We start from the raw sequence: 25417 nt of genomic DNA, 5'->3' as shown, positions 1-25417 counted from the left end.
TAAGTTGGTCATGTGAGGGTTAAAATACGATGCACAAGTAATGGAACACTATATTCATGAAATTCGAGTTTCAGTAACATTTAATAACATAATGAGGGGCTTTGCCTGAGGTGAGGCGGCCATATTGGTTTGGTCACTAACACTACCTGCGTTGATCGATGCTAAAATATAGATTGTTCTAAAACACATGTTCATTCTATCGTCCTTCAGACATGCAGTCTCTCTTTGCTGTTTCTCTCTATCTTTCTATGTCTCAAACACACACACACACACACACACACACACACACACACACACACACAAGTAGTAAAGCATTCTTCAGGTGTGAGTCAATGCGTTTGAGGTGAACTTGGATCTGCCAGGAATTTTACAGACTCTGTAGGTCTGCGAGTGCCTGATGGATCTGGCTGCCAGCTCCTCCTTCCCTTTCTTCTCCATTTCTTTCTTTTTTTCCTCCCCTCCTCCCGCTTTCTCGCTTTCACCCTTTTGTCTCCGTCTAGCTTCATTTGTCTTTCTTCTTCTCCTCGCCTCCCCTCCCCTCGGTTCCGGTCACGACTCCATATTTAGCAACGGATGACAGACAGGCAGCGAGTGGATCAGTGACTGAGGTCATCCGCTGATACAGAGGCCAATATCAGCCGGGTGTGAGAGTGAGTAAAGGATGTGTGGAGCAAAGTGAGAATAGGATGAAAAAAGTGAGAGGAGGAGGAGGAGGAGGAGAGTAGTGTAGAAATGAATTGGCAGCACTCTTCTGCTTCTTTAAAAGGAAAGCTAACTCGCTGCAAGCTTTGGAAGATGGAGAAGGTCTGTTTTGCCAACAAACATAGTCAGGTTGTTTTTGAGCAGCTGTTTCACATCTAATCAGAACACCGCTGTCAGTAATCCAGTCACTTTACAGACTAAGTTCACAGAAGGATTGAGTAGTTTTGCAGTTGCTAAACCTGCACACATAAGACAAAAAGAAACCGTGTAAGTCTCAAAGCACCCACTAAGGGTGACATGCACCCCAAACCCCCAGACTAGCTCCAGTCTGAAAATTTCACTTTTCTTTTTCTCTCTGCCATTGTTCTGCCTACTGTCTGTTATCCACATGGATAATCATGGATATCATTAGCGCAATATCTTTTGTGAATCCGACCTTGTGACGGGGCAGATTTGTGGATACAAATTCATGGTGCTGTCAGCGGACGCAATCCATTCCTTAAGATGCCCTGATGGCCAAAATACATAGGCAATGGATGCGGTGCAACAAGTCTGCATGTTCATTAAAATGAACTAACACTGCTACACTAAGCATGAAAGCCGCGAGCCATGTGGCACTCTGAACGGTAAAAACTGTATAAAATTGTGTAAATACAAGTATAGTCTGTTAAAAGACCATTGAAACAAATACCTTACTGTAGGCTACCAGAGGCAATGGGAAGCAGCAGAGCAACCAAGTGGATGTTTTGACATTTCACATTAAAGTAAATCAATCAAATCAATGCATCCTGTTGTTAAAACGATGCAGTTAATTAATTAACAGTTAATTTAGAGTACGCTTCCAAACCCAAACTGCATTATCACTTGGAAAAATGCAGTGTGCACACAGTGAAGCTGGCAACAACCACACGCTACAAAGACAGATTCTGTCTAGCAGCCAGACATCCTGCTCCACCTATATAACATGTCCCTGCCCCATGTATTTCAGCCTTGAGAAAAGCATCTGCACACCATCTGTTTGAAATTGTTTTTCAGTCCAAAGTTTAAATCATAAACCTTCTTCAAAGCATTTCCAGGATTTTAATTTGTGACATAAATGACTTCGTAGCTTTGGCTGACCTGTGAGTTATTCTGTTAACCACCTGACTAGACTGAATCAAACCAACAAGCTCTCTTTATCTGTATTTAACTACTTTAACTGTCCTCAGGCTGGAGCGAACACTCAGAATTATAAAAACTATAAACGATAAAAAACATGATTTTAAAAATGATTCTAACTCAAGTGAATGGCGGAGTCCACACCATAGCTATAACGACAATGCCAATGCCAAACAATATTGTTGGGATCACTTTCAGAGTGACTCGATGAATGATAGAAACGCTGACAGCCAATCACAGTCCATCTAAATTTACAGGGCGTCGCAGCTGGAGTGCTTGGTGCCACTGTTTACCAAATGTTACAATTCATCAGTGTGGATGCTCACATTGTTATGGTTACAGTTATCAGTTGGTGGGGATGGCCCTTTATTGCAGAAAGCTACTGGTACCTGCCTTCACATCACTTCAAACGCTCAATCAGAGTTAGCTTGTTCGACAGATATCGCTCCAGATCATTTGTCTCTACCTTTGATAAAAGGATACAGCTGCCAACCTCCATCCCACCCCAGAAAGAGGAGATGCTGACATACTTCTTGGTGGGAACGCTATCTAAAATTTGTGGTGACACAGTCAGCCCATTGTAGAAACACAAAGCTTAACAAAGGGATAATATCCTGTGCAAGCATTTTCCTAATTTGCCCTTTGACCACAAGTGTGAGCTCACTCAACACAACAGCTGATGTTTGGCTACGTCTTCCATCACTAATGGTTTTCTTCAGGAATGTGTGTCATGGTGAGCCCTGTGGCCTGATATGGAGACGGAAGAGGAGAGGAAACAAAGAACTGGAGATGCGGATGACTGACAGTGATGTTCCTCTCCGCCTCATTAAATAAGATGAGCTAACCTCATTCCTCAGTGACCACACAGTCAAACACGTTCCGCAGTCTTCAGTGTGGCCTCTTCTTGCTCACTCTTTTGAAGAGTGAGATCATTCATCCATGGAGTGGCCGGACAATTCAAATGCTTCTGTAATGGGGTTTTCCACAGCGTCACATGACGGCAGGAAAATATGAGGCATATCTTTATTTCTCAACGTCTGTTCTCCCACCTCCATTCAGCTATTTCCTTCCTCCATCTCCTCTCTAATCCTCCTTTTCATGGAGACAGAGATTGAAGAAGAGGTGGAGCAGGCTGGACATGATGCTTCAGCGATGATTGATGGATCGATGTAAATATTCACTGCGTGCGTGAGCGAAGTCACAGGCGGCGGAGGGAGAGAGTGCGGATAAACCACCTGTTCAGAAATGCAGGGTGCTACCCTCAGATTAAAAAGACATGAGCTGGAAATAATAGACTGCGGTATAAATAGCTTTGCGGTGCGTGGGAGCAAGGGAGTGTGTGTTGGGAGAGAGAGAAAATGTGTTGCATGGTCTTGAATGAAAGTGAGGATGGAGGAATAGGAAGGAAATAGAGTGTGTTAGATTTGTGTTAGCTTTTAGCACGTAGCTGCTGGTATTTAACACACTGAGAGGATGAAAACACCGGCAGCTGTTCTGGGTTGCACATCGTCACGAACACGTGTTGACATCTGAATATAGTCCCAAATGACAGTGACACACACACACACACACACACACACACACAGAATCATCTGTAAAACCAATATGTTAGCTTGGCTTTGATAACAGGGTTGGGGTCTGATGTTAGTGGGACACATGACACATGGTGTGTGTGTGTGTGTGTGTGTGTGTGTGTGTGTGTTGCACTCTTGGACTGGATCCTCACTTGAGTAGGTCCATATGGTCCATCTGGGCTCTTATCCATTCATACAGCACTTCCTGGTTCTGTGAGCCAATCAGTCGATCCGTTCGGTCCAGCTGGCCAACAGATTTCGCCAGCCTTCAGTGTCCCTGGAGATTTAGCACAGTTGTCACTTGTGGCAAAGTGGCAAAAATCATTTTTGCTCAAGGAAAAAAAAAAACGCTGTATACAACCGAAGACTAATGATAATAATCATGTCATTGTTAGAGTGTGAAAGATTTAATAATATTTAGTGAATTGTGCAGTGAATTGAGCCTTATAGCAGATGAATAACAGCATATGTGATTAATGACAAATGAAACAAAAGTGATATCAGACAAATTAAGTATCAACTGACAGTGGGAAGGATGAAATTAACATATCGAGACTCATGATTTCAGACAGACTATAGCAGAAAAATAAGTAGAAGTTCAGGATGGACATGAGCACTTGATTTTGAAGGTCAGTATTTTTTCAATGTATAAAGTAATGTTTATAAAATAAAGTTCATGCAGTGGTTTTGATACTTTTAAACAGCTTGGCGTCAAATGTTAGCAGCAGCTGTGTTAGTTTGTGCTAAGTGGGCAGTCTTACCTGTGTAACAGCAGCAATGCATTTTGGTAATTTTTCTAATGTTATCTTTCTATTTATGGTTTAATAGTCATAATATTGGCATGTCATCAGTATCGTCCGATATTGGCTTTAAAATGAACTATTCGAATCGGCCAACATGGTTTTACTTAATTTACACAATGAATGAATATACATTGAAAAGCATTGTATCTTATGTCTCCATCTGCTGGTGGACCATCAAGATAAGAGTATGCATGTATAATATGATATCAATTCCACTACAGATGAGACCTGATGGCCACCAAAATCAGGTGGGGGAAAAGTGGATGTATTGATATCGGTATTGGTTCTCAGTCAAATAAGTTGTTATATATTGGTATATCGGATATTGGCAAAAAATCTTATATCATGCATTCCAAATTCCTCTTTGTTTTTTTGAGAGACCTTGAGAACTCTACAATAATTTAGTGTGAGCATTTGTGTATGGAAGTTACTTAAAATGCATCAGTTTGTCAGTACAGGTAATTCATTGTATGAAGAACATCGACTTTTCTGTAACTACTTTATTTGATTTTCAGTTAAACTTACCACTTCTGAAGTGAAGCTACTTGCACAGTTTGTTTTGTATTCAATGATTTTCTTTTACAAGCTATTGTAATGTGACTTGCTGTTTTTTTTTTTTTTTTTTTAAAAACATTTTTTTTTCATAATTTAATAATAGTTATTCTACCTGTATGAGATGTGTTTTTGCGTCACATATTGAAATGTCAGTGTGAATCTGAGCTTCTGAGTGTTCTGAAAATGGTTAAGCCAGTGTGAAAATTCACAGTTGTCTGGCAGAAGCACCAGCACATACAACATGATAGAAATATAAATGTGGTAACCTTAACAATGAGCTACAACTAAAAATAGTATTGTGAGAAGTTTTATAGATGACACTAATGGATATTTTTTGTCTCATTTTAGAAAAGAAACCAAAGAATCCTGCTCACTGTTGGTCACTTGTACTCACTTCATGAACTTTGTTACAGTCCTTACCTGATGAAGTTCTGACTACCATAATGTTAACAAAGAACAACTGACCAACAGTGAGGGGAATACTTTTTTACTTTTTCCTTGCTCTTACTGGTTGATGACTAAATATCTGCAAATGTAACGACACTCCCATCAGCCTGGGCTGTACTTTGTTGTGCTAATAAGCAGATGTTAGCATGCTATTATGCTAAACTAGATGGTAAACATATCCGCTAAATATCACTATTTTAACATCATCATTGTTAGCTTGTTAGCATTTAGTTCAAAGCACGGCTGTACTTAGGTGCAGCCTCACAGAGCTGCTAGCATGGCTGCAAAAAGCCACCCTGTTTACTCCATTGTACTTTTTTATACTATTTGTGTTACTAAATTACCCTGCCAAATTATTTCAGTGTCTGAATTCGTCTGTGCAGCTTTTTATAGATGTGAAAATGACAGAGTAGTGAATGAGTGAACAGGAAGTGATTTCAGACCGTTGACTTGTTTTTAATTGGAAATGACTGCTACTTTCAGAAGCAGCATTCTGCATGAGCATGTGTGATTACAAACTTCTTGATGCTGTGGGTGTCAGTAATACAAAATTACATACAAAAATCACTAGTAAATATCTGTTCTTCAACCAGACAGCATGAAGCATGATGTATGATGGGCGTGTTATAAAAGCAAAGTGGTCACTACTTGTAGTTAGACTGACGGGAGCAAAGAGAACACGGCGTGCGTCATCAGGAGCTCTGTTACAGTGTCACAGCTGGTTGACGAATCAGCGGTGGGTTGATGATGGCAGCTCTCAGAGCAGCATGGAAGTGTCTCCAGGCTGTGACTGTAATATAGACACCTGTCCTACAACACTGTCCCTGAGGGTGTATATTTCCAACTGACCTGACTACATTCTCACCTTCTGTGTTGTTTCATTTTCTCCTCTGCTTCGATCACCAACACCTGTCTGCTTTGAGCTCATGTCTGTCATACACTTGCTATGAATTATTCCATCAGGTGAAATTGTTATGTGAGGTAGTAAGTGAAGTCGGCACAGACGACAGTGGGCATTAGCCTGTGTGTGCATGTCTATTTATTGATGGTTATTGGTTAGAATTCCTATAACTTCAACGTTACTCGAAACAAATATTTTACAGCCCATAGCGTTGTTTTTATGTGGCTGGTGTGAGCGACTTTTATATGTGTAGCTCTGTCCCATTGTATGCTAAATAAACATGTCTTTCAGTTGTGTGTTTTCCTTGTCTGCCAAAGTGGCGGATGGCCTGATGATATTACCCGCCACCGCCAACAATTTACTAGCATTTAGCGAGTGGCGGGTGCTAATTTCAGATCCTGGTTGGTTGGATAAATCCCTTAGGTTTATCTCTACTGCTGAGTCTGCAGTTTTTGTAATAATTTCTGTAGCTAATGAATACACTCCTAACTATTAAACTGAAACAATGAAATGGTATTGAGGGTCTTTGCAAGTCTTTGATTTTCATACCCTTCAACTGCCGATCCTATTGTAACGTTATTTGCATTCTGTCTATTCAACTGTCCTCCTTCATGTGTCTTGGCTCTTAGTTTTGACAATAAGCCATTTGATGTTTCCAGTATTGCCCCAAATCCTCTTTGACTTTGCCTCTGAGTGTCTCCACCTCAGTCATAGTAAGTTGATGTAAAAGGGAAAGGAATATACGTGTGCATGTGTACTTATGTCTATGTACGTGTGGGGAATCAGGCCGTGCCGCCGCCCACGCTCCCTTAGCAACGGTTTCCCTGGCAACTCTTGTCAGGAGGCAAGTGAGACGCCAGTTTAACCGTGCAGGAGGCTTTTCACAGCTTTGAATCCTGTAACGTTTCCCTGCAAGGCAGAGAGGGACGTGGAGGGAAGAGAAACCTGTCTTAGGTTCACCCATCAGAGGTAGGAAATATGTAGACAGTGCAGACGGAGGGGGGAATTTCATGTGGGAGTCACTACATTGGTCACCTTGAAGAGACAAGATACATTAACGGTGCTCATTGCCCTTAATTCATGGTTACATTGTTTACTGTGAAACCGATACTCGACTCAAATCTTTCTCCCTGTAGACACTAAAGGTGACTGTAAAAAGTCGTATCCTCAGTATGTTTCAATCATTCTTTTATCATTTTATATTAAAAAGCAGTTAAGTACTGTGTTCTTGTGTTGTGCTGTTACCCTCCAGTCAGAAGTATTTCGCTGTACTTTGGCCAAACTGTGAGTATCACTTAACAGGCTTTCATGGATGCCCCTGGTACACCGGCCCTTTTCAGTGGCTCTTTAACTTTTGATGTCATTCCCCCTCAAGAATCACTTTGCCTTGACTCTGATCGTCCGTCCATCTGTCTGTCCCATTCTCGTAAAGGCGATACCTCAAGTATGCCTCAAGGGAATTTCTTCAAATTTGGCACAAATGTTCACTTGGACTCAAGAATGAACTGATTAGAATTTGGTTGTCGGTTAAGGTCATTATGACCTCGCAGAACATGTTTTTAGACATAACTCAAGAATTCTTACGCTGATTATGACAAAACTTCACACAAATGTCTAATAGGATATATTGTAAATATATTGTATATCCAAAAGGTCAAAGGTCAACTTTACTGTGACATCAAAATGTTTTGCAAAAACACTTTTGACAGACTTTGTATCCCCTTTTGTCTTTTCTTCTCCGTCAAAACTCAGTCCATGTCGTACTTTTCTTAGTTCTTTTGTTTTGCTTTCCAATATAAACCTTGATATTCTGAGTCTTGATCAGAGCACACTTTCAATAAGTCAGAGTAACAGACCTGATACAGTTTGACATACTGTAGCAGGAAATAGACAGGAGGATGTAATGCCATTAGTAATGACTCCTTTCCAAGAATTGTTGCAATGCAATGCAGCAATTACACCTGTGACTGACAAGTCAGCATATCTGCTGTAAATAAAGGTTAATCAGCTTTAGTTTCACTGTCCTGTCCATCCCACTGAGGAATAACAGGCTCACTGAGTTGTCTCCATGTTCACCTCCACACACACAAACACAGACATGCACCAAATGTATCCACACACACGATCATCAGAAACAGGTTTACCTCCAAGTCGGTTTTCTCATACAAGAACTTGCTCGGTGTTTGAATAAACATATTAAGAGCAAATAAAAGCAAAAGTCAAGAAACATAAAAATAGTACAGAAAAATTGCCCTAAAGTGTGACAAAATACTATGAAATATAACTGTTTTAAAATGAGACAGCTGTACAGTTTTGTGCAGGATGTGCAAAAGTATTGATCAGGGGATGTGCAAAATTCCACAGTAGAGTGACTATGTGCAATATATAGGGATAATAATCCAAAAGATGTGAGATAACAGAATATATATAGACAGATGTGAAGATGTTATTGTAATTTGTGGTGTCTAAGAGGGTGGATAAGAGTCTGTGCCAGTTAGGATCCCGGGCCAAACACAGACATTTACAAACTGTATCAACACCCACTCAAACACCTCCAACACTTCTCTCCGGACAGGTTATTTTAAGTGTGTGTTCACATTGTTTAGGAATGTCATGATCTCCTGCTTAGGGGAATGCTGTGTGCGTGTGTTACTCCATAAATTACATGGTGAGGTGTGTGTGTGTGTGTGTGTGTGTGTGTGTGTGTGTGTGTGCGCGCGCCAACCAGCCCTGAACATTGTTTATTCTATCAGGAATCCTAAAGCAACTAATTCACAACTCTATCGTCCTTTCAGCACAAATTTGGCCAACAGTCAAGAGTTTAAAAAAGCCTTGGAGCTAGAAGACATTCATCAACGCCACCACAAGCATTTAACCACAACAAAGGAAACAGCAGTGCAACTAGACATCAGTACAGCTGAGTTTGCCTCTCTGCTCTAATTAGGACGGATTCAGCAAGTAGCTACACCCTCTCTCCAACGGGTGGAATGAGAATAAATGAGGCAACGCACAAGACAAATTACACTGACTCTGATAGTTGACTTTTCTTTGTTGGAATTTGCTCCTACAGCAGAAGTCTCTCTGGAAACAGAGGACATGGTAGCTTAGATGATACGGAGACTGAAAGGTAACAGGTGTGTCCTGTAGAAATGTCTCAGTACAGGAAGCTGAACAGGAAACTCCTAACCCTAACCATGAACACCAAAGCAACCAGATTTGGTACTTGTAACACCCAGACATAAAGTCCTTCACAACATGTCCTCACTCCCAACTCATCAAATACAGCAGCTTGGTCAGTAGCCTTACGCTTCAAAATATGGCTAGCAATTTTGGACATAGAGGTTTCTGCTTGTTATGTGTCAGTTTCCAGGCATTACATGCAACAGCGTCTTTTCAAAATAAACATTCATGTTCAGGAAACCACTTTAGGTTTAGGCAACAATACTCCTTGGTTAGATTTAGAAAAAAACATTATGTATGGATTGAAATAAGTGTGTTTGGAAAAAACTAACAGCAGTGTCATGAGTGAAAGTCCTGTGTGTGTTTTAACCATCCACCACCCTTACCGCCACCTTACGTAGACCTTCTCATTCTGTATACTAGGTTAGTTGCTCTGAGCATCTAATATTGCCGCGGATGGGTTTACACTGGACTTAGTTGCACTCCCGATGACGCTAAAGGGTGCCTTGTCTGTCAGAATCAGACGCAAAGGGCCACTGACCAAGCTGCCGTATTTGATGCTCTGGGTATAAGAACAAGTTTTCCTCCACAGTAGCTCAAAGTTCTGCATTTTCCTGACACAGCAGTTTATTCTCCAGACACACTAACGTCTGTAAACTATAAACTAGTCCAGAAAAACTTAGCTTGTGAATATTAAAACTGACTGGATTGAAACTGTAACTGTCTTTGGTAGATAATAGTGAAATTCACCTGTTTTCCTAATCATTCTGTGGATACCTTTAGAGTCCCTATAAGTCTTTGGAGCCCACTTTAACAGCGGCATGCAGCCTTCCACCAATGCTGAACATATGTCCAAATTTATATAATACCCAAAGACAGGAGACTCATCACCTCATTTTTTATGGCCCCACAAAATGGACCATTAAGATTCCAAATTAGTCCTCTGCATCTGTTGTTTTAGAAATGAAATGGCAGGAAGGGTAGATCCAGATCAACAAAATCTAATCAGCTGTTCCCTGTCCCAGGAACCTTATCTTACTTTACCAGAGACATAGACAGACAAGTAGATATAACATCTGATCAGTGGAGGGTTTTTCTGAGCAATATTGATTCTTTAAAAACAAAAATATCTGACCTTTTTCCATACAATAATACTAATACATGCATTTTAAAAGATTGTTAACAAATTACTTCACAAAATAAACAAGTTGAAGACTTAAAACAAATGCAGACTTGAGTACTCATCCTTTATTCTTTATTTTCTGTCACATATATAATATTTCAATGTCAGTTGTTCATATTAAACAGGGCCGAAGTTTCAAATAATGAGGTAAGCATATATAAAAGTAATCCCTGTGAGCGAAAACCGTTCTGAATAATCTGTTTTCAGTGTTTTTTCTACTTTCGAGACAAACTGACTTCAGCTCGTGGCGGACTTCTTTATATGGTCATCTGCTCCAAACACACCACTGCAAGTGTTTACATTACATAGCCTACATTGTTACATGTAGCTACCTGCTAACGTCACAGAAACATGTAATCTTTGTCACCGATGTTAATCTCTCCCCAATTTCGGGTCATATTCCTGCTGGAACATGGCCAGTTGTAAGGGTTTTGGTTTAGAAGCTTTTATTGGTAAAATTTTTTTTTATGGTAGAAAGTGCCACTAACTCCGTTATAGTCATTCCCCGGCTGCAATGATAGTGTAAAGATGCTGAGTTACAGGAGATGCGGAAACGCTGACCACTAAAACTGAGCGTTTCAGATAGAGGGTGAATGCAGGTGTTCCACCACAACCAGTACGAGGAAAATTAAAGCATGTAAACATGTCTTGTTAGAAATACAAAATACAAATACGAACCTGAAAATGAGCATAATATGTCCCCTTAAATGTTGTCGCCAGTGCTGAGTAAGAGAGACTGGCAATAGGTGGATATTTTATGTGGAGAGACACTCATTATTTTATTACCACAATTGTCAAGACACTTTGCTTCAGCCCTTCCACGTGTGAGAATGAACTTTGCTGCACCATGGCCATTTAATGATGATGTTTAAGCACTGGCTGAGACCATAAAGCTGTCGATATATAGAGTCTTGACAGCTGAAGCTCCTCTGTACTTAGCTCTGAGTAAATGAGAAATGTATGTTGCCTGTAGGTTGCATCACCACCAGCCCCCCCACCCGTGACCCTCTGTCCAAGTCCTATTGTGTATGTGTGTGTGTGTGTGTGTGTGTGTGTGTGTGTGTCTTCTTGCCATCCAACCACTTATACTTGGTTTTTCTCAAGTTAAATCTCTGAAAAAAGAAGTCTGTGATGTATTATGGAGTGAAATTAATATATTGATGGATATAAGACACCTGGGTGTGAGAGACTTTACCCTCTGCTGCCTTCGTTACTTGACTGCCATACTTTAACCACATGGCATGTTGCTAATATGAATGTGTTCCTCCAGCCATTTAACCCCATTTAGACAACAGCTGACGTGCTAATCAGAACAGCAAACTCTCTTTTCATCCAGCAGACACTATAGCGGGGTAATTTTTCTCACTGCTTAACGAATCACATATGGGTTTTGAACAGAAAAGATGGCGCTCACCTGCCAACTTTGCTGGTAGACAAATTGCACCAGCTGCACCAGCTACATCCTGCCAGCATTTGGCTGCTGGCTGTTGGCATGTTTAGCCATCTTTGCATAGAAAAGAGCAACATGAATATAAAATGTGGAACCCCCCTCTGATCTGCCTGATTAGACTGATTTTACTACTGTCACACCATTACATCATGAGCTGTATTTAATCATGAAGCTGCTTTTACAGTGCAGAGGATCCCACAGGGACTCATTTGCCATGAGAGAAAATAACATATTAGTGTAGATGAGGGAAGCCCCAGAAGAGACTGTAGATTCCTCAGAGACACGACCCTGCTACACTTCCATCGGTCGTAAATCCAGCTTACCCCTGTGTTTCTGTAATTACATCAATGGACCACTGAGAAACCGTGAGAACTGGGACAGTTGGTGAATGTGTGTGTGTGTGAGGGAGCAGCCATGCATGTATATTGGGCCCGGATGGTGCCACGGTGTGTGTGATGTTGAAGTTTCTCTGTCTTTCCGTTCTCTCTCTCTCTGTGGCGAAGATGAAACAAGACAGACTGCTCTTGTATGGAAGGGATATGGGAGTAAGAGAGATGCAGACATCCTCTGAAATATCCTTCACACCTTTGCCTTGCATAAGGATAATCCTGTGGAGCTGATAGGCGAATCTGAGTCCCTGAGGTCTCTGCAGCTGTGTCACAGCAGGTTTGAAGAATTGTAGCTTTGGTGCTACTTATATTCACTTCCATCAGTCATAATGCAGCCAGGCACAGCATCAGGTAAATTCACAGATTATGTTCCTCCTGCAGGGTGAAGGTGTGTAAAGCAGGGCACAGAGAGAAAGACTTGGTGTAACAAGTTTAATAATCTTTAACAAATATCAGCATGTGAAAGCAGAATATATAGGCAACAGGAGAAGATTTTGGTTTCAGAAGCATTTGTAGATCGAGTAGTATTGACCAGTCATGCTTGAGTTAGTCTCGCTCACCAGACCTTTCTCAAGAAAAGAAAGGTCTGGCTGGGCCGACTCTCACTTTAAGATTGGAGAAAAAAACGCCCCGGCTGCTTGTATTTCTTTCAACCAATCACAATCGTTCTGGGCGGTGCCACAGCAATGGTGCGCTTGCAAAAATATTGCCGGGGGGAAACAGGTTTTGGTGTAACACGCCCACAAAAATATCGCCTACAGGACGCGAACCATGGCAGAAAAATGGCTACATCCCCGCAAGATCAAACACCGTAAAAGTTAGTAAAGGACGTGTTGAAAACTGCAACCGGAGGTGGTAGGGCGGGACTTCAGCGGGTGGCTCGTTCCGCCCAATGAGAGGCTGATCTTTGCAGCGAACTTCCACCCACTCAGACTATGCTTGAGTTGGCTTTGCTTGCTTGTACAATCCATGTGGAGAGCAAAAGAGGCAGAATGCATTGGCCAAAATGGTATCCAGAACCCACTGGCTATTGTCTGACAGTAATTAAACTTTTTATTTACTTATCTGTGTTGATAAGCAGATATCTGTTTATAGAGATTAGCTGAAATATTGTCTGGACCTGTCTCTAGTTGCTAATCAAACTTTAAACAATGATTGGCGCAGTAGAGTAAGTTTTGGCCTGGATCTCTGCTGACTGATCACCAGAACCCCTGAAATATTGGCCATTGCCCCCAGAGGCTGTATTGTCATCAGGCCGAAAGCTGATGGGTTCCAAGATTCCATATTTAATGACTGACTTATGCAGATTTGTCGTCTTTGTTCAGATTTCCTCCATTAAAGGAAACATTCACCAACTTTTATGTGAACGTCCAATCAGTGTCGATGGTAAATGTAGTCAGTTAAAGCAATAAATTCCTCAGTGTGTATTATAGATGGAGAAGCTTAGTTCTCCTGCTTGCGGAGCCATGCCAGCACATGTACCAGAATACATTGTACACAAGCTACTGACGCCGGGCCAAAACATAGTGTAGCCTGCTGTTGCACAAGATAAAATAGAACCACACAGGCTCCGTAATCCAAACCACCGTGAACCAAGGCTGCAACAACTCTTTCTTATTTTCTACGCTGTCAGTGGCAGCACATTATAGCTTCACTCCTTCTGGTTTTACCATTCACAATAAAATTGAATTCCACTCAGCCTTTAACTAATAGGCATCTAGGCATGAGTCAATACGGCTGAATATCCAAGTCAGCCAAATCACTGTAAAAATAAACCCACTATAGAATGTATCGTCATCCATAGTATCCTATTTTGGGATGCCATTTTCACTGTTAGACACATAGCTAGATTGTGAAGAGATCAAGGGAGTTTTGTTGTTAAGTGGCATCCATAGCACGACATCTATTCAAGCTGAAATAGCCTGTCACTCTTCATCCTTCCAACTACATCACTGCCACATCAAACGCAGGGCGGCATGCAGGAAGAACAGTTTTTGTAGTTGCTTAACTCCGCCTTTTTGGTCAATGTAGTAGGCACTGAGGAAATTATTGCTACAATTGACTACATTACTATCAACACTGATTGGACATCAACATAAAATTGGCAAATTTCCCCTTTAACCACTGCGTAATGTTTAAATTTGTTGACATGCTGAAACAAACCATGAAACACCTTTCCCATAATCATGACATCTCAGACTAGAGTGTGGTTTCACCTCTTGCAGCCATCCTGGTACCTTCTGGAGACAGAAAATAAAGTATTAGTCTGTCAATTAAGAAAACATATCCTCCCTTTTTATCTCAGTATATTTTTGATTTTAAAAAAAATGACTGCTTTGAGATTGAACAATGATATATATTATCTGAAGGAAGGTTAAAGTTACTCCAAAACTAAATGAAAGATTATTAAACCTTCAGTACTGTTGGTCAGTTGAGATGTGTGTCATTTGGACTAAGTTTGAAAAGAGGTAATGAGTACCACAAGTCAATAAACACCAACATGCAACCCATGTAGCCCTCACACATTGATTTTGATGAAACCAGTTTTCACATTCTTGCAAACAAAATGCAATTGTGAAGACTAGAGGTGAAGCTGGAAACAGGTCACCACATCTGTGGTACTAAGTAGTTTTGTCATGACTCTTGAATTTCTAACGTTAATAAAATACCTGGAAAAATATCGATATTCAATACCATTTTCGATACCATGGAGAAAAATTGACATTGAGGGAATAAAATTAATTTTTTTATTCTAAGATAAATATAGCAAGGCTATAAGTGATATTTTTGGTGAAACCAAAAGTCAACATTGAGTTATTTAACATAGCAGTATATATGTTACGTAGCCAAGTCCTGTAACAGACATTTATTTTATCCCAGAACCATGATGATTTTTTTAGTTTTGGACTTTAGGGATTTTATCCAGGACACTGCTGTTTGTGTTGTGTGTGAAACCAAAAGTCTGCTTTGAGATATTTCAACCTAACCTTACATAAATTAAATAGCCTACATGTATTCACATAGTTACATCACGTCACATATTAACATCACGTTAAACCTGAAACAAACGTACTTATTTTAATCCAAACTATGATGTTTTTTCTAAACTTAAGCATTTAGTTTTGTTGCCTAAAACTAAGCACGACAGTTTCACAATGTTAGCCACATGTTGCAACATGTTTAACCAAGAAGACCGCTGCATGTTTCATACAGACGCTAAAGGGTACCTTGCATGTTAATATCAGATTTGACTACCTGGGACAGAACAGAACAGGTTGTCCCAATATGTGCCAACTCTCTTGATGGCTTGATTTTCACAGACTACTGCCAACTCTTAACAATCTTAAAGATGAGCACGCCAAATGCGTAGGGTTAAAAGTGTTGTGTTTTCCTGGATTTAGTGAGTTAAGTCACCTGCTGTCCTTGGTTTGAAAAAGGAAAATGACATTTCGTGCAAAGTGCACGTCTGTATTTGACATGGTGACAGTGATGCAGTGACCATGTCTGTCTGTTGTTGGGTGACTCAGCGGAAGCAGGAAGGGTTCTCACAGATGCATTGAAGCTATTCCCAAAGCGTGACTTGGGAACACAATGACGACATGACATCAGTACTGTGTGTGTGTGTGTGTGTGTGTGTGTGTGTGTGTGTGTGTGTGTGTGTGTGTGTGTGTGTGTGTGTGTGTGTGTGTGTGTGTGAACCTGCTGGTCCAAACATGCCTTGAGACATGTGTCTGTGTCACTGGTGGAGTGAGGTTTGTGTGTGTCACCGGGGCAGATGGGAGAAAAGGGTTTACATTAAGCAGCATTTATGCTGATGATTGACTTTTAGCCGTGAGTCAACTGTCAACAGAACAGGATGAGTGAGGGCAGACGACCTGGTGTGCGTGTGTGTATTTGTGTGTGTGTCAGAAAGAGAAAGTGCACGTTGGCATTTAGCTCCAGTTCCCACCATCTCCCTCCCTGCTTGTGTAATTTATGAATGTAACACTCGTTCATTTACAGCCAATGCGATTTATGACCAAGTAAATCATAGAATGTGACAAGACGGTTGAGTCTTTCCAATGAAATGACAGATTTGCTGGGAACCGTGTGTGTGTGAGTGTGTGTGTGAGAACCTGACAGATGACAACCTCCCACAGTTTGCATCTGCTCTCCCCCTCACATCTTAGCTCACTCTCATATTTCCCCCCTTTCGTACCAACACACACCCTCTCTGTACAATTTATTCGTTCATAAAAATCCTTCACACTAACTGTCAGTTGTTGTGATGAAGGGCGGATTGCGTAGCTTTCCATATATACATCTACAAGACACTTGTGTACCTGTTACTGTGAGTATCGTACAGTATGTTTTTTACACACCCTGTATATATGCTGTTTTTTTCGGTGTCTTGAGTATTTTATTCTGATGTTAATTTCATGTTTTAAATGAAGAACATGTATTCACTCAGTCACTCTCTCCATGGTGTAGTCTATATAACCTCTGGTGGCAGTTGTTCTTTATGTCTTGTTCATATTTGATATTCTTGTACAAACAACACCCAGTTTCCCCGCAGGGATCGCTATAGTTCTTTCATCAAATGTCAGATATAGTAAATGGGAAGTGGCTGCTTTTCTCTGACACACTTTGCCATTTTCACATGCATGCATACCCACACTCTCACACACTCTGCTTACATGGTCCATTCTTGTTTCCGTCCACCGCTGCAGCACATGCACAGGTCCCTCTACTGCTGCCTTCTGCTGACACCTAGTGATTAAACCTGGCTCTGCAGGCACAGTGTGCATTTAATACCTCCGGGAAAGGCTTCCTGAACACACCATACTCCAGGATCATTAACATCACGTGTAATGATTTTGCATCCAAAAAGAAAAAGAGGGATCAATTTATTAAGCCGCTTTTTTTTTCTCCTATCTCGTCTGTCAGACAGACTGTTGGCTCTTCTCAGCAGTGTGCAGCCAAGGGAGTCTTTTCACCACAGGCAGTCCTCACTGTGTTTTTGATGCGCCCAAAATAGCTTTAACTTATATAATGACAACAGTAATTGCCTGTGGGTCAGAGGGTGGTCAAGACACACACCACACTAATTTACTGCTTGTATTCATTCAAATATTTTCTCCACATCAATCCCTCTTTTATCTTACACTTAATCTTTTTCAAGCATTGGTGGTTGAAGTATTTTAAAAAGATCATAAGTAAAATAATGATTTTGCATTAATGTCTCCTCTCCTTTTCTCCTCCCTCCTGTTTCCTTCCTCTCTCCCCTCTCCCATCTCCTCTCTTCTCCTGTCGCTTCTCTCCTGTTTCCTTCCCTGTCCTGTCTCCTCTCCACTCCTGTTTCCTCTCCCCTTTTCTCCTGTCTCTTCTCCCTTTCACCTCTCCCTTCTCCTCCTCTCCTCTCCTGTTTCCTTTCTGTCTCCTCTCCTCTCCTCTCCTCTCTCCTCCTTTCCTCTCCTGTTTCCTCTGCTGTCCTATCTCCTCTCTTCTCCTCTCATGTTTCCTCTCCTCTCTTGTTTCCTCTGCTCTTCTCCTCCAGGCAGCTTCAGGAGCTGCAGAGGCAGAAGGAGATGGAACGGGAGCATCAGGAGCGAGAGCGTCAGGAGCGGGAGCGTCAAGAGAGGGAACGTCAAGACAGGGAGCGTCAAGAGAAGGAGCGTCAGGAGCGGGAGCGCCTGGAGCGAGAGATGCTGGAGCGCGAGCGGCAGGAGCGCGAACGTCAGGAACGGGAGCGTCAGGAGAGGGAGGCGCAGGCGGAGAGGGAGCGCCAGGAGCAGCAGGAGCGCAGCGAGCGTGAGCTGATGGAGAGGGAGAAGACAGAGAGGGAGCAGCAGGAGCAGTTGGACAGAGAGCAGCAGGACTGGGAGAGAGGGAGACGCATCTCCAACGCCGGTGAGTGATGCACTTTGGTTTCTTTCTTTTACGCATACATGCAAACACACTGTGAGTTTTTGAGGACCAATATTGAGACTCTCAGACTGAAGATGTGCATCGTTTTAGTGTTTTACAGTATGTTACAATGTGAATGTTTATGCTGAACATCAGATCAGTGCAGGCTGTCAGAGTTTTCTTATGTGTGTTTGGTGTGGGGTCCTACAAGAAGAGAACTTGGCAAGGGCAGATTGTCAGCAGAATATTTTCATGAGTAGCTTTTAGAGTCAGTTTTTGAATGGAGGTGGTTTGTTGTATTAAACTTGTATAAAAACTGTGATGCCAAACCTGGACTGAGTTGAATTTCAGCATGTCCCAATTCCATACTGCATCCTACCTGTATATAGGACACACTTAATCATACATAAAACACATGAATTAGTATATATCAGTCTTAGTATACTGTTTATCCACTTTACATTAAATAAATCTTATACTGACAGGAAATGATAATATACACGCAGCAATGCATGTCAATCAAACAGTAACTTGAATGACATGACCAATTAAATTTCTCAAATAGACATCAAAATGTTTTTCCCATGATGTAATAGATTGATTATGTTTTCTGCTGTGTTGACACAAAGATGTTTTACCATCATCCACAGATGGCTTTCAAATTAAGCAGCTCTCCTATTCCCTTTGTGCATTGCATTGTGGGAGAATAGCATGTATCCCTAGCACAGTTGTGGCACTCAACCTGGGTGATTTTCACCGTCACATCGCTGCATTTCCCAGCAGCGTTTGAGCCACTGGACCCGGGTGTTTCTCACTGTCCCATCCCAGCTTTTCCAGCGGCTTTTGTGCCACCAAATGTGGCTGTTTCAAGCCAAAACATGACCTTTTCCTACACTAGGTGGCTGTTGTGCCTAAACCTGACCACACCTAAACTTCACCGCAGTGTCATTGAGAAACCTGAAGTTTTAATGTACCTGCTACAAAAAAAACCATACAAGTGTAATGTATCTGTTGTTTGCAGAAACATCCAGTGGAAACATTTTTTTTTCCCTGACGATTGGGTTATAATTTTTGTATTTTTGATACTGTCTCCTCCACTTTGGACTGTGAACATACTTAAAACCTATTTAGATGTATTATGTGTGTATTGTGGATTTGGGACACAGCAAGGTAAACTTAAACATGATATAAATGTTGTGATGCCAATTTCTTAGCAGTCCTTTGTTTTAATTTAATCCTTGTCCATTACCTAGCGTAGCTAATGAAGCTGGTTTCATTTCACATGGACTAGTGAAACTTTAAAGCTGTAGATGAACATGCTTCCAATAAAGAGACAGTCCTAAAATCCTCTAGACGTAGGTCTTGGGAAGTGAATACCTTCTGAGTGGAGAGCAGCTCTCCATCTGTTTCACATTTACCAGTCAGTGCTAGCTTTGTTAGCTTCCTCTATTAGTGCTACAGTATGGCCCACACTCTGCTCATCTGCCCATAGGCTGGACAGGCGCTATGAACAGATTGCTAAAGCACTGGGGCATTGGGGGGTGAATAGCCTTTGCACGTGCGTTCAGGGGTGAGTGAATTATTTTTGAAACATCGCCTCCAGTCCTTACACCAGTCACACACATAACTTCGGACACTTCAAACACTTCAAACAATGAAGATGTAATGGTGGGTTTATACACCTTGGCATTGGAAATTATGATCTCTGCAAATCCTTCCTGGAAATACGCAGTTTATTAACTTTGATAATTATCTCCCAGTGGACTTAGTATAGCTGAAGCTGAGAGATTAAAAAGCTTAAAAATATTTTCAGTCCAGTGTAGTTAGACTTAAATCCAGCAGCAGGAACAAGGTGGAGCCACAGGTGGAACACAGTGATTATAAAGTGGAGCTTTAATGGAACAGGGTTTGGTCTTGTGATAGGAAGGGAAATTTGCTACTTTAAACCACTGGGTCAGTAGGGAAGGCAGCGTTGTGTGGCACGCTTCAGTGCCATGCTCGGCCTATTAACATACGCATGCATAAACACACACACACACACACACACACACACACAGGCAGGCAGACACAGTTCAGCAGCGTTACTCAGAGGCTAAAAATACATCATCAGGGAGAATGCTGGTGAGACCCCCAGGGATATGTGTGTGTGTGTGTGTGTGTGTGAATATGCCCCAGGATAAGAGGGAGGAGTTATTTCACTTGTCATACACAATAACACACACAGAACAAACTGGATCACACATACACACACGTACTGTTTGAACGTGCGTGTGTGTGTTGGGTTTGATGTGAGCTTGTGATTTAACATTTAACACTTAATAGCGCTGTTTCTTTCTTACAGGATAACTGTGTGTATCTTTGTAAGAGTCAAGGAGTCCAGTGCATCAGTGCAGTGTTTCCCATACATTTTTTTTTTTTTTCATCAGTGCAGTGTTTCCCATACATTTTTTTTTTTTTTTGTGGCGTTCCCCGCAACATCAACATTGATCGATACTTATTGGTTTTCTTTTTTATATATATATATATATATATATATATTTATAATAGGTAAAAGCCTATTTCATGTTAGAGCTGTGTACATTGTATTGATTCACTCAGCCCCTCCTTGCTAAGTTGTCTCTCTCTGCTTATCAGACCATAAATGAGACAAGAATTAGCTAGCTAACCTTAGCAAATCCCATGGTCACTCCGTCTCACTCCCCACCACCAGGAGACAATTTTGCAAGGAGGAGAGACAGACCTTCAGTTAGCCCCTGGAGCAACTCGAATTCAGCCAGTGCAAACCTAACCATCTAACCAAGTGGCCCCCTCCGGGGCTGAAAAATGAAGCGAACGTGGAAGTGCCAAAAACTGCAGTTCCTTTATTGGCCACTTGAGGCTGGCCTGCGAAGCCAGTCAATACCCATGGACCGCAATATTGTAATGCCCAACTTTACAGCAGAAATAAACATGTTAATAGACTGGTACAAAAAACAATTTTGCTCTTTATAGCTATTTTCCCTTTTCATGACAGCTGTATGGGGGGTTCATTTTTTGTAACTTACCCGATTTCATTTTATTAAGGGTTTAAGTTACGCACATTTAAGGGCGGGCCACTTACAGTGACAGGCTGTCTGGCGATACTGTCCTTGGCTTCTCAGTCAGATCCACCCCTCGCTCCTCCACAGCGCCAGCTTCTCATCTAAATATGGTCACTTCTGGGTCAAATAGTCCAAGATGACGATGGCCAAAATGCCAAACTCGAGATGTCAAGATGGGATTCCACAAACCAGTGAGTGATGTCACAGTGGCTACGCCCTTTACAGCAGCAAAAGAAAGTTTGCTGATCCAGTGCTGGGGTTTATGCTGGTAGAATGCCGAGTTTGAATTGCTACAGAGGCTACCTGTTCCCCCAACCCCTCACCCCACACAAATAGGATCTAATTCTGTGGGAAACACTGACTGAACTGTTAACAGACAAATTGTCCTTGAATGATTGTCATGTAATCACTACCATAGAGTAGCTGAATTGTTACAACCACTCTCACTTTCATTATTCTGGGCTCTTTATTATGTAGTTTTTGCAATTTCTTGTATAGTTGTTCGCTTTTTCCTAATGGTCCCGTTGAATCGTTCTTATTTGGTGCTTCGGTTGGCTGAAATAACTACTTAGCATTGTTTAATTAGAAACACTGTGGAGTATGGCTACACATACTGAATATGTTCACTGTTACTGAGAGGAAACAAGTGACATGCTGGACACATGTTTCTCACTCAGTGACAAAAACAGTGAAATTCGAAATGTGAAGGCGTCATCTGCCTTACTCAGTGACTGTGTGTGTGGTTTGGGCCCATCATCATGATAAATAATGTCTTGCATCTCTTGTGTTACACACACACACCTGCACAGGAGTGTGTATTTCAAATATCACCATTGTTTAAGTGTTTCGCAGCAATTAATTGGCTTGGTTAGATTTTTGAAAACTGATTTTTTTTAAGGTGGTCTGGTGGATCTACTGCTTCTTCTGCTGTTACTGCTTTTTTATGTTGAAGTTGTCACTGAAGTTGGTTTGCTGCAGAGGAGCTTGGCTGCGGTATGGCTTTGTTGTCCTCTCATGTGTGTGCATGTGCGCTTAATATTCCTGTATGCACGTGGCCAGCGCTGCGTGTAATCAGTGTGTTCTGATCGTGTGTTGGTTGTTGTGGAATGGCAGAGCAAAGCTGGGGCCTCTGAGTCACATGACCCGCCCAGAGCTACAGAGAGACAGAGGGGGAGAATGAAAGAAGAGGGGGTGGTGGAATGATGACAAAATGTGGAAAAGGTCAAAGTTTAGTGAAAGAAGAAGACGATCAGAGAGACAATGAAGGTGATAGTATAGTATAGTGTAGTGGTGTGAAGAGGTTAAAGTTGGCCAGAGGAAGAAGTAAAGCGCAAAGAGTAATTCAGGTTTAATGAAAAAGAGATGTAAGAGAGAACTTGTGTGTGTAGTGGAGTGGAAGTCGGGATGAGCATTGACTCCAGTTAGAGAGGATAAATGGTAAATGCAGCATGAGCTGTCAGACCGCTCAGCTGGGAGGAACAGAAGTCACACAGGAGGAGGAGTTGGAAAAGAGCCAGGCAGTCTCACGAATCCATCAGGTTATCTGTCTTGTGACTGCTGGTTAGGTGTTCACGTGAATTCCACTCCTGGTCCTGCTGTGTGTGTGTGTGTGTGTGTGTGTGTGTGTGTGTGTGTGTGTGTGTGTGTCTGACCCAACAGTCAGGTCAGTGTTGTGGTGTGTATGTGAGAGAGAAGGTGTGTGTCATGTCTGATTATGCATGCATCTGTATGTGTAAATTTGAACCATGTCTGTGAGTAAATGTGTCAGGTAAGGGAACATGAGTGGAATGGACATATGTCTGCGACTTCCACCAGCCCATTAAAAAAACCCTCAGAACATAAAGTATGAGACAGAAACATGAATATTATGCCAGTGTTATGGCTTACTCTCCAATGCAAAAAGTAACACATATCAACCCTAAACAACAAATTTCATTCCAATAACAAGAATAAGCACTGCAGGAAAGTGTAGAATGACATCACTCGTAAGAGGAAGTAGAGCAGAAGGTGAATAGTGGATTAACAACTTTACACCATCCACACACACACACAGAAAACATATGGCAGCTCCATATAACACCGTCAAGGCTACGCTAAGCGCTAGAGGATCACATAAACAAACACAATCAAGGTAATTAGTTGGAGAGAGCTTGGTTCAGCTGGGATAGACACATAGTGAAACAGAGGAGGGATTTAAGGCAGAATCACCACATTTAAATGGTATGTGACAGTAAGTCCTCCCACTCATTCCATATAAACTCCATATAAAAGTATACAGTAAGTTATTAAATACCATTAAGACCTGTAAAGTAAAGAGATGGGTGTAGTGTGATTATAAAAGTGAATGGCACATAATAAAATGTAATAAAATATAGCCCAACACTACTCACTGTACTGGAAATGCACAGAAAAAGATAAAGCAAAGAGGACATTCACTTCACAGGGAAAGACAAGACTGTCCCATAGGTTGTTTTTATAAGCAGCTTATTACAACCTACATTTATTGTTAGGCATCTACCTCTAGTGGCCCCAGTAGCTATCACAGGAGCAAAGCAGGAAGTCAGGTGATGTAGGATAAAGGGTGACAAAGTTGAGGTAGACGGATGGGTCAACCAGACACAGGACTTTCACCCAGGAGACAGGTATTTGTGTCCTGTGTGAAACCAAACGTCAATGTTGAGTTATTTAAACCAGTAATGTAGTTTGTCATGTGACATATTTCATGTTATGTTATGTTAGTGAGAATGTACTTATTTAAACCCGAACCACAAATTTTTGTCTAAGCCTAACAAGTTTTGGTGCAACTACAATTGTTTCAGGTTACCTACGTGTTTAAAACTGCGACCCTGAACCTTCATATACAAGCTGTTCTGTCGTTTGCCACCAGTAGTAGCATTCATTTATGAAGCACTCCTGTGGGTCACATTAGAGGATGAGAACAAACTAATTATGTGATCGTATGGGTTGGAGGACTTCTTTTGAACAGGAGCGATCTCTTTCTTTTAACTGAGATTGCTAAAAGAGTGACATTACACAAAGTAACAGTATGAATAAGAGAAAAGGGTTCACAGCGCCTAGAACATCATCCTCACTTAAAAAATATGGCGGCATTTCTAAAATAGCACTAGGAGTCTGTAGGCATGCCGGTGGTTCTTTTTGTACTCAGGCACAGCAATGCTGCGAGCTAAATGCTAATGTCAGTATGCTAACATGCTGAAATTAAGCAGTGATAATGCTTGCCAGATTAACAAGAGTTGAGAGTTGTAATATGCTAACATTTGCTAATTAGCACCAAACATGCTGTTGAGAAAAGTTTGCCTAGGGGGGCTTTCTGCCAAAAAAGGGATTTCTTGGCAAAGGGTAAATGGGTTAAAGTGAATAAACTGAAGCCCTCTGATCAAACTTCTCCCATTTGCACTAAATGCAAAGTATAGCAGAGGCTAATGGGACCGTCTGTAGTTTTGGGTCATAACTCTAGGAATTGAACACATTTTAATTCTGACCTGATGATGACACGAGAGACGGGGATCACCTAATTTTATGGGATTCCTCCTCTCAGAATATCATGGCAATCCATAAAGTAGATGTTAAGTGATTTGAGTCTGGACCAATGTGATAGACTGACAGAAAGACCCACATTGCCGTCTCTAGAGTTGTGCTGCTGCAATAGCATGGCTAAAAATGGAGAGGAAAAAAAAGTAGTTTGTTTAAATGAATTTGCATCAGCTTGCCCTGGAATAATGAGGAACTAATGGGAGATTGAAAAGCTGATGACTTTACTCAGAAGGATGCAGATTTCACCAGAACAGTTCTGTAGTCTAAACTAGAAGTTAATGTGTTTCATTAACATCAAATTCATGTTTTTAGTGTGTTTTGGAGTGTCCCCCAGTCTTTTGGAACTCTATTCTTATTCTCATTGCAAATAAGACCACCTCTGCGGTCACAATCAAAACTGACAATGTAAAAGTAGAGCCTACAAAGGTCAAAGATGAGCTGCTAGTTGCAAGCTGTCAAGGTACCGACAACAATCTAATTGGTTGAAAGACTTCTGTTTATGAATTCATAGTCCTCGTAATTACAGTTGATGTCACAGTTTTCAACAGTATTCT

The 25417-nt window shown here is 41.4% G+C and overlaps 1 protein-coding gene across 1 annotated transcript in view; it reads left to right on the top strand.

The window, feature by feature from the left end:
- enah (ENAH actin regulator) overlaps positions 1 to 25417 on the top strand; it is a 118209-nt gene that overhangs the window by 71442 nt on the left and 21350 nt on the right. The window contains 1 exon segment of the mRNA XM_050059004.1: positions 17879 to 18231. Coding sequence (XP_049914961.1) covers positions 17879 to 18231 — 353 coding nt within the window.

The sequence above is a fragment of the Epinephelus moara genome, chromosome 12 (assembly GCF_006386435.1).
Source record: "Epinephelus moara isolate mb chromosome 12, YSFRI_EMoa_1.0, whole genome shotgun sequence".
Lineage (NCBI taxonomy): Eukaryota > Metazoa > Chordata > Actinopteri > Perciformes > Serranidae > Epinephelus > Epinephelus moara.
Note: the sequence above shows the minus strand (reverse complement) of the source record. Positions and strands in the feature narration are given on the sequence as shown.